The sequence below is a fragment of the Euphorbia lathyris genome, chromosome 8 (assembly GCF_963576675.1).
Source record: "Euphorbia lathyris chromosome 8, ddEupLath1.1, whole genome shotgun sequence".
Lineage (NCBI taxonomy): Eukaryota > Viridiplantae > Streptophyta > Magnoliopsida > Malpighiales > Euphorbiaceae > Euphorbia > Euphorbia lathyris.
Window position 1 is genome coordinate 82,678,306 of NC_088917.1, and position 11,336 is coordinate 82,689,641.

The 11,336-nt window shown below is 32.2% G+C and overlaps 1 protein-coding gene across 1 annotated transcript; it reads right to left on the bottom strand.

The window, feature by feature from the left end:
- Positions 1–271: 271 nt before the first annotated feature.
- LOC136202132 (NAC domain-containing protein 35-like) lies at positions 272–4,346 on the bottom strand. Its single transcript, XM_065992621.1, has 3 exons — positions 4,081–4,346; positions 2,274–2,542; positions 272–1,138 (listed from the first exon to the last, which is right to left on the bottom strand). The coding sequence occupies exons 1-3, from the start codon at positions 4,307–4,309 to the stop codon at positions 434–436; spliced, it is 1,203 nt and encodes a 400-aa protein (XP_065848693.1). The 5' UTR covers positions 4,310–4,346; the 3' UTR covers positions 272–433.
- Positions 4,347–11,336: the final 6,990 nt, after the last annotated feature.

Sequence of the window (11,336 nt, forward strand, 5' to 3'; positions counted from 1 at the left end):
TTTCCACTTCAAAATTCTCTTTTATGCTCAAGCACCTAAGAACTCTTAATCTAGGTTGAAACTCAACTATTTTAACCAACTTAATTATAGATTTACAGTCATTTTGTATGTTCAAGTCTTCTTCATGACATAAACAGTTTCTGCAAAAGCTCTAACCCTTTAAATCTCCTACATAATCCATGTCCAAATAGATGAAAATTAAATTACTAAAAAAAATGAAAATTCCAAAATATTAGTATAAAATACACACCATAAATTAGTAATCAAACCTCAAATTAAAGTAAGTAATGACATTAGAGTTCATAATTAGAGGATCCTACATAAATATATATATATGTATATATATATATATATATATATAGATAGATCATCATTATTACCTAGCTTAGTAACATATAATAAAATGTACATGCATTTCATATGATATAATTCATTACTTGAATGGACTGTCAATATTGTACTGATCTCTACTTGCTTCCGGCATTGGATTCCACTCCCACAATCTCTCCGAAAAGGCGGTAGGCAACGAGTTTGGGACGACATTAAATGCAAGCTGCTGCGGTTGAGGCGACATGATAGAGAATTGTGAAGAAGCCTGCTGCTGAGTGTAATATTGTAGCTGTTGCGGTTGCTGTTGCTGTTGCTGATTAAGGCAAACATGCTGAAAATTTACTAGCCTATGAAGATCATCCACGGGGTTCGATGAGACGGAAGAGGAAGGTGTGAAAAGATTATTGTGATTAGGGATTAAAGAACAAACTTGTCTAGATTGGTTGAGAAAAATCTCTTCTTCTTCAATTGTAGGTTGGATTAATCCAATTGAAGTAGTACTAGTAGTACTAGTTGCAACTGGAGGAACCCGAATTGGATTGTATAAGTTCGTTTTCGATAATCCTATAGCAGTCGTTACATCTGAGCTAGTGCAACTTCCATCTGTGTCAGTACTAATCTTCTCTATTTCTAGTTGCTGCTGTGATTGTCCTCCTGCATAAGGGTGAAACCTTTCCATATTGGCAAGCAATTTCTTTTCGGATTGAGGCCCTCGCGACGATGATGCTCGTGAAGGAAGTGTTCGGGGTAGAGACGGGTGATCTTCTACTCCAGCTCTCTTGTATACTCTGCAGAGTGATATCTCAGCCTGAAAGAGCACAATGCATGAAATTTAGATGAAATTTGTCATGGAACGGATTGAACTAAATGTTCAAGTTGATAGTTAAACCTAATCATAGATCTTATATTAATATTGACAAACTTGAGTTTTATCTAAGGGCTAAAATGAAAATAACTGGGGGGACATTTTGGTTTGATGGGGTCACAGAATTAAAAGTTCATACATTGTGCTATGACTTTTCATGTGAAGAAATAAAGAATATTAAATATCCAAATTTAAATACCAAAACTAAGATTTTAAATTCTCTCAGCTGTCAGTATATTGTTCCTTGAACTAGTATTTTCTCATCTTTTTTTCCGTTTTGTACTTGATTTGAATTCAATAATCAAGAAACTTTTCAAAAAAGTACTTAGAATATGTTGTATGGACACTCATCTTTAGTAGCATTTCTGGATTTTGTATCCCTACCTGTATCCCTATCTGTATCCGTATCCGTTTCAGTTTTCGATTCTGTTTGGAGGCTAAGCATGAATGTCATGTTTTATATATATATATATATATATATATATATATATATATATAGGTTATAAGCCATTTTGAGGAACATTATTTCGAAAACATAGCCTTCATGACATAGTCTAAACAGAAACCGAAACTAAAACCCATACAAAACACAGAAACGCTTAGAAAATATATTACAACTCTTAAAACTAGGGTTAGTGAGTATATATTATACAAGAGGTCTGCGAATTGTGTAGCTGATCTCATTGTTAGAGTGTCCCATTCCGAGTTAGGTCTTGAAGAGTGGTACTCTTCTTCCCCTTTCTTGCATTTTAAACCAATTGAGTTCAAAATTTGAACACAGCCGACCAATCAAAATAGTTTTAAATACCACTACATAGGCAATGATTGGTTGACCGAAAAAATATATATACATGCGTCATGAATTGATTGGTCTGAGTAATTCTCCAGGGTACCCTAAAATTTTTCCTAAAGAAAATGGATATTGAAGTTGGATGTCCAATTTTTTTGCTATATTTTATGATATGGGAAATTAAGCAAGAAAAACTATTAAATAACACCATACGCATACATAATAATGTTTAGGGTTTTTACACAAATGGATTAAAAACAAAGTAAAGACTTGATTTTTTTGAATTACCTTCTGATATTTTTCTGTTTCATGTTGAGGCAAGCGGTATTCATTCATAATCCAGCTGGTTCTAATACCTTTAGGAGCTTTCCCAGAGTAGAAAACTAGGGTTTTCTTTAACCCAATTGACCTTGAAGTTTCAGTCTTGATCATCCTGTCAGCTCCGGTTGCTTTCCAGTACCCGGAAGTAGTCACCCGATTCGGACGATCACCGTTTCGGTATTTTCTGTCTCTGGGAACATAGAAGAACCATTCTTTTTCCCCAATTGCAGCTAAAGCTGGAAAAAAATAGCAAACCATGAATAATTGAATTAGTACAATATTAGTCTTTATGTAATACTTGAAAATTCGAACTTCAACACTCGAAAACCCGAATGGATTGGAAGAAACATTAGTACAAAACCCGAATTCAAGGCGGGGCACTTGAAAGGATTAGAAGAAACCGTAGTAAGTGACGCAAAAATTCCGAATTCTACACTCAAAACTCGAAAATGCTTAGTTTAACACTCGATCACTCCCGAATGGATTGAAAGAAACTGTACTACTACAAGACTAGAAAAATCTGAGCTGAATGTTAGCTGAATACTTGACACCTGAGTGATATATTAGTGCAAGACTCGAGATTCTGAATTCAACACCAAACCGCTAAAAGGATTAGAAGAAACTGTAGTAACATAGTAAAAAATTCCTAGTTTAACACTTGATCACCGGAATCAAACATTAGTATACAAGACTCAAAAATTCCGAGTTCTACACTGGATCACACCCGAATGGATTGAAAGAAACTGTAGTACAAGACATGAAAGTTCCGAGTTCAACACCTCAAACCCGAATGGATTGGAAGAAACATTATTACAAGACTCGAGATTCCGAATTCAACACATGACACATAATAGGATTGGAAGAAACCGTACTACAATACTCAAAAGCTGAATGAAACATTAGTATACAAGACTCGAAAATTGCGAGTTCTACACTCCATCACACCCGAATGGATTGAAAGAAACTGTAGTACAAGTTCAGAGTTCAACACCCGGAACCCCAATGGATTGGAAGAAACAATAGGACGAGACTCGAGATGCCGAATTCATCACCCAACACCACATAGGATTGGAAGAAACTGTAGTATAAGACTCAAGATTCTGAGTTCAACACCCTACACCTCATAGGATTAGAAGAAACTCCAGTACAAGACACAAAAGTTCAGAGTTCAACACCCAATACCCGAATGGATAGGAACATGACTCGAGAAGCCGAATTCATACCCAACACCTCATAGGATTGGAAGAAACTGTTGTACAAGACTCAGAGATTCTGAGTTCAACACCTTACACCTCATAGGAATGGAAGAAACTCTAGTACAAGACACAAAAGTTCCGAGTTCAACACCGGAAACCCGAAAGGATTGGAAGAAACATTAGTACAAGACTGGAGATTCTGAATTCATCACACTACACCTCATAGGATTGGAAGAAACTCTAGTACAAGACACAAAAGTTCCGAGTTCAACACCCCAAACCCAAATGGATTGGAAGAAACATTAGTACAAGACTCGAGATTCCGAATTCAACACCCCACACCTCATAGGATTAGAAGAAACTGTAGTACAAAACTCATCTGTTCGAGTTTAAAACTGGAACAGATGAAGAAAACACAACACAACATAACACAACACAACACATGTAGATATACAAAAATAAAAAAGAAAGAGAAGAGAAGAGAAGAGAAACCCTAAAAGGAGAGGGAATTAACCATAGATATATCTATATATATAGAGAGAGAGAGAGGGAGGGAGATAAAAGAAAGAGATATATACCAGGGAGTTCCCAAGGGTCATAACGATAAAGATCTAAGAAAGTAATGAGTTCAACGTTAAAACGTTTGCCCTCAACCTTACGGCGAAGGTAGAATTCAACAAGCTCTTCTTCAGTTGGATGAAATCTAAATCCAGGCATAACCATGTCATGTTCGTGATCATCTTTACTACTACTACCAGTGTTAATGTTGGTGTTTTCGTTGTTTGTCATGTTTTCTGCAACTGCCATGAACTAAGCAAAGAAAGGTTTTGATAATTTAGAACTCCATTTTTGGCTTCTGCTTCCTCTCTTTATAGTTACAAAATTGAGAGGTGCAAGTTGTAGACAAGATAAAATTGAATTATTTTTTTAGTTTTTAATACTATATACTATGTACAGACGACTCAGGAGTTAATATTCTGAATTTTCTTTTTTTTAATTGAAAAGGGATTTAATGCAAAAAGATCTACAGGTTTTAGGGCCTACATATGGCTTGAGGTGTTTAAGATGGGGAAAATGACATCTCAAATTGGAGGACCTCTATGCGGTGGTTTTGGACATTTCTTCTTCCTTTGAATTTTCTTTTATAAAGTATATAAATGATAAAAACATAAAAACGTACTTAAGATTCATTTTATTTTTAACTGTTGATCCGATCGGATTGAATGAAAACAAATGATTTCTTCATTCCATATGAAAAAAAGAATGAAAAAAGGTTATATTTATTGAGAATAAAATTAGGAAAAACCGATTAAGGTGGTTTAGCCATGTAAGACGAAGATCGTTTGATGCACCGGTTATGAGGACTGAAGAGTGGCAAAGTGATGTAGTGGTGAAGAGTAGGGGAAAACCTAAGCAAACTTGGAAGATGGTGATCGAGAGTGATATGAGTTTATTGGGGATTGAGGAAAATATGGTAGTGGATAGGACAGAGTGGAGGGAGAGAATTTGTGTCGCTGACACGACTTGATTTCACGGTTTTATATGATGGTTCTTGTTAGCCGACTCCGAATCATTTCGGGACTAAGGCTTTGTTGTATATAAAGAAAAATAAACGTTCCTCTTCAAGGTTAGTTACAGTAATACTAAAAAACAGAAAACGCTTATGTTTGTCTCTTAGATTTATTCTTTATGATTGACAATCAGAGTTTCTAGTTGGATATCCTAAAAGAAGTATTTATGTCGTGAAACGAATCTTCATAGTTGGTCATTAGATTGATATGATTATGATGTTTGATTCATGTTTTATGATCTTCAACATGATTAATTGTGTGTTAATCACTTAATAAATCAATATTACCTAATGAAAAATGTGAATGCAGTGGTTTAATAGTTATTTTATTTGTGTTAATGAAAGATAAGCAATGATTATAAGTATTGATGCGCGTTTTACGTATAATTTTCACGAGTTAACTAATAGATGACGATTTTTCTTATTAACTAATAGATTACTTTTAAAGGGTTAAGTGTTATTATCAAGCCATTAGTTGTTTTATCCTTTTTAAGATGACGATTTTTCTTATTAACTAATAGATTCACGAGTTAGCTCTAAACTCTCGATTAATTACTTTCCATTGGTCCGGCTCAAGTAATTAATCTAGAGAAGCTTTAAGCTTTATTAATCTAAACATTTTTAACCTATTTTACCTTGGTCCGTCTAAAGTGATTACTTAAGATTCAAGAAAAACCGCTCGAGTAATTAGTTCTAAACTTTCGATTAATTACTTTCCCTTGGTCCGGCTCAAGTAATTAATCCAAAGAAGAATTAAGTTCTTTTAGTTTCAAACCTTCGATTTATTACTTTCATTTGGTCCGGCTCAAGTAATAAATCTAAGATTTGTAATAAGATTCATGAAAAACCTTAGAAAACCAATAAGTCACACTAAATGGTCATTAGGTCCAACTTATAAATTTCGATTAATCAATTTAATTACGGTCAATATAAACGATTAATTATATTCAAGTAGGAATTGGATCCATCACCTACAAGCATTAAAAATCATAATTAGTTCTAAAAAAGGATAACCATAGCTTAAATAGATTAAACGTAATTACCATATAATTAAGGTTAAGATCCGTTTTTAGTCTTAGTTAAGGGGGTTTTAGCCCATAATTAGATTAAAACACACCTTAGAAAATAGATAATGAAGTTCATAGTAATAAAAGAGATTGAAGTTTAGAAGAAACCGTAATGACGATTGTAGAACGAACTTCTTCGGTAACTTAAAACTTACTTTTATTGGATGAACTTTTGCACAAACAGCAACTTGAGCACAACAACAACAATCACAACAACAAATACAACTGATCTTTGAAGAGAAAAATCAGCAAAATAATATTATAGATGGAGGAATTTAGTTTAAGATTGGCGAGTCTTCAAATATGTATTTACCCATAAAAATAGAGAAAAACTTGTATTCTTTATTTAATATAATTAGGGTATATTCTAAAAACATCCCTTGTGGTTACATGAATCGGCAAACGCATGCATGTGTTTTTTTTTTGTGTGGGACTAAGAGATGACTAAGATTTCTCACTGTTTGAAAACCGATGATCTTTTAGTTTGAAACTCAAAAAATGAACGTTACCTACCTCAAAATCAAACTTTCCAAGAATTAAAGTTGTTTAGTATCACATTTCCAGTGGAACCACATTTTTTTTTCTAAAGTCATCATTTTTTGAGCATTCTCTCTCTAAATATTCACTTGATCTCCTCACCAAACAATGCATAAATTATTTCAAAATTAAAATTTTCAAATATTAAAAATGATTAAAACAACTTTAAACCTTGGAAAATTTAATTTTGAAGTCGTTAATAAGCATTTTTCAACTTTACTAATATTACAATACAAAATCAATTAATGTGCATATAAGTTTTGGAGTCCTGCCTCATGTAAGACATGTATACATGGACTTGCATATGTGTTGACTTTCAGTATATGTCCAAAATTATATATATATATATATATATATATATATATATATATATATATATATATATATATATATATATATATATATATATATACTACTTATTATTTGTTGTTCTAATGAATTATTAATAATCAAACTATATCAATTGATTAGGTAAACTTTTTTAACAATTTAGAGTAAAAGTTTAAGATGATAAATAAAATTTAATAAAGTTTTTATTATCTGTTCCATTTCAGATATAAATGTTTTTTTTTTTAATTTATAACATGTATAAAACAAGTCAATTGTATATAGTATTTAAATTTAACCAATAAATTATAAAACCAATAATAATAACCCATAAATGAGGGTTATCAAAACCAACGTTATAAAAATCGGATTCGGAATCCGATTGACGACTGGATCATGGGTAAATGGATTCAACCGGTTGATTCAAATTAGTGAAATCGGATGACATCGTAAATAATATATATATATATATATATATATATATATATATATATATATTAATTTAAATTATGAAATTTATTACTACTTTTAAATTTTATTTATATATTTCAAATTTAAATACTAAGTAAACTTTGTTTTAATTGCAAAGATAAATTAACTTTTTAATAATATTTATAAAAATATATATAAAATAAATACTAAATAATATTTTAAATTTTTTAAGTTTAAATATTTATATAATATATAAATATATATTGTTGTGAGTAAGAAATGGAAAGCGTGCGATGTGCTCTCTTCCTTCATATCGGCCTCTTGAATATTCCCGTTGAGAATGCGGAGATAGGTCTCTCCTACAGGACAACTTCAGATGATATGTTGTTCGATAGAACAAGCAATAAAATCATGTTTGTTTGAGTGTTTATTGTCCTATCTAGCTTCCTTAAGTTCTTCTCTTACATTTGTCATTTTTTCGCATGTTGAGTTGTAAAGATGTTCATTGTTTCCTGCACGGATCTTATATTGTTGGTGAGTTACTTGGTGTTCTCATCCATAAACTTTTTTTCTGGTTCCAACGAGCTCAAACATTTATCCATGTGTTAAACTAAGTCTAGGACAACTTGTAGAAATCAAATTCGATTTCCACTCGCATCCACAAGAGTTTTGGGCCATTGTAAAGGCTTTGATGTTGAAGGAATCAAGATGCTATTTAGCTAAGTCATGATTACGTTTCTTTGTTCCATGTCCACCGCACCAATTTGATGTGGGATAATCTTAGATATGCTTTCTGGAGTTTTCTTCTTGTCCCTAAGATAAGACACAAAAAGGATTAAGGAGGGACTGGGGCGATCCCACTCTGATATTTAAGTCAGCAAAGTCAAAGGAGGAAATAATATTGAAGTGTATGTGATCTGAGTATGCAAAGAGAATGTTTCCTTAATCAGCACCATGCTTTTTCTATTTATAAAGTGACGGTGTGTAAGAGGAGCTTGAATTCACGTGTTATCTTCTAAATAAAAGAAGTCTACTGTCAATCTGAAATAATTATATCAGCCGTAACTATTGTTTGCACTTTAAGATGTAGGGGGTTGATTGTGTATAATCTAATAGTTCCTTTTAACTGGTTCATGTGACACCCACAATTACTTATTTGGGAGGAATAATTGTTATTAGGCTACATGTATTAACTCATATATCTTGATGTCATATCTCTTGGAGACAATTATACCATGTTTAACTTATAATGCAATCTTGTGTAGAATATGGTGGTTGGGTTAAATATATTTTCTAACACAATTTCTCCTAACCTATAGCTACTTAGGTTTTTTTTTTTTTTTTCAAATGCTATAGCTACTTAGTTGTTTCTTGTTCAAAAGTAATCAAAACAATCATATGAATTAATATTTAAGACCTTATATATTATATATGAAATATATGAAATGATGCACATGTCACTTTTCTCCCTAGATTATTCTAGCTTGTTCAAGTGTGAATTAGATGCTAAAAAATCTAATGTATGATATAGAATATATCAATAATTAACAATATGTTTAGCTAATTAATTTTATGGTCAACATAAATATTATATTAATTAAGATAATGAAAAAAGGAAGGAGTTGGAAGATGTAGAAATGTAATTGGGAGGGAGGTGGAAATGTGGGGATAGTTTAGATCTGGATTTTGCAAATATTTTGAGTAGTTATGAATAGATTGAGTCAAGAACTCAAAGGATACCCGTGATACCATCTCTTAGCCTATTCATGACAATAACTTGCCTTTCAATCTCTTTGTTTTTGTTGTTTCTTTTCTTCACTTTTCTTTTTTCATCAAATTTTATTGTATAATTATAATATTTAGCTAATCATTATTACACTTTATATTTATATTCATATTTATATAAATATAAATAGGTTTAATAGACATCCAACCCCCTAAACTTGTAACTTTTTTTCACCTGACCCCCTCAACTTAGGGGACAACTTGTCAACCCCCTCAACTTTCCAAAAATATCACATACAGCTCCTTACACCCCTATGTTCGGTCAAAATATTGACTCGTGTAGAAAACGTGCTTGACTGTTGACCACACCAATGCCACGTGTCATTTTTTTATTAAATTTTTCCAAGTGATTATTGTATGCGAGGTGTTGTCGATGTTTGTCGTTGCAGCCTTATCGAGGTGCTAAGGTTGGCGGTAGTGGTCGTCGAGGTGAAATCACTTGGAAAAAAAAAATAAATAAGTGACACGTGGCATTGGTGTGGTCAACAGTCAAGCGCGTTTTCTACACGGGTCAATATTTTGACCGAACATAGAGGTGTAAGGGGTTGTATGTGATGTTTTTGGAGAGTTAAGGGGGTTGAGAGGTTGTCCCCTATGTTGAGAGGGCCAGGTGAAAAAAAGTACAAGTTTAGGGAGTTGGGTGCCTATTAAGCCATATAAATATGTAAAAATAAATATGTATTTATGAAATCTTGAACTTAGGAGAGGGAGGAGCATTTATGATTTAATTATATATATTTATAGGATAAGTTATATAAAAGTATCTTTTACAACTCAATCAATAAATATTTTAATTAAAACGTTTAAAATAGTGTAAATTTACCTATAATATTACTAAATTGGATTAAATTTTAGACATAATAAAAACTATATATATTTTGTTCTCGTATCTTGCATAAGTTATATATCAGTTAGTTCTGCACAAAAAAAAAAAAAAAAATTTTTTACGTTTCTTATGATTTCATAATAAATTTGAAGAAGGAATATCATTGAGCTTGACAAAATATTATGATTTCAATATTTTTTTATTTCGAAAGATTTGCCAATTTTTGATCGAGTTTGATTGAGTCGAGCTTTTACCGAGTTTTAACGAGGTTGAACTAGATTCATTATACATTAATAGAATAAATAGCATAAAAGACAAATATAAAATTTCTATACCATACTACATATGAGTTTAAAAGATTTAAAAGAAAAGAAAAAGTAAAAACTATCATCTTTCATGGCTGAGCTTTAAGAATAGTAACTACTACTGATAGCGGAGAAGACAAACTCACAAATCATAAATGGATTTGTTAGCGTGGCTGCGTATGAAGAATAGTTGCTAGTACTGCTAACATGGATGACATAGTAGAGAGAAATTAATAAGTTGGGGAGGGAGAAGCTAATTAGGTTTTAGGATTTGTAATTTGCACTTTGAATTGCTAATTTTCTTCCAAAAGCCACTACTAAATGTTTTCTTATGGGCCTTGTGAGTTGTAACTATAGTTCCAAGTTAGACTCAATGACTAATTATTCAATTTTTTCTTACCATGGTTATTAATTATTTATTTTGAACTAAAGATTAATGCAATATAAGTAATTAATAAATAATTGAGCCTATTCTCAAACTTTCAAGTCAAATTTAAAGAAGTTCAGACTCATCTTGTTAATGTCTCAAGAAGACCGTGAACTCGATCCGAGCTCATTGGAATCGAACTTTGACCGAGCCAAACTCGAATAGTTTATGAGAGCTGCCCTAGTTCATTAACAACAGTCTTGATTAAGCTCAAAGAGATTAATTGTTCCTATCACTTGCTCAATATCGATGTGGAGCATGACTATCATTTGTTTATTGGTTGTTCCTATGCGGACTCGTTTTTGCTCAGGTTTGGATTTTCATAATCTCAATTTTGAGGAAGTTATCAATGTGTTTTTTTCAGTGGAGCATTTTGGTAACTGTTGAAAAAGTCAATCATGCCACCATTATCCTCTGAACGATAAGTCAACCACGTAATAATTTAATTTGAAATATTTCTATCTTGCCTCGTATCTCTTCAATACTCTGCTCGTTTTGTGGAAGCGTGGAAGGCTGGTCATTTGTTTATTGCTCATGGTGGGTGAGGGGTTGTTATTC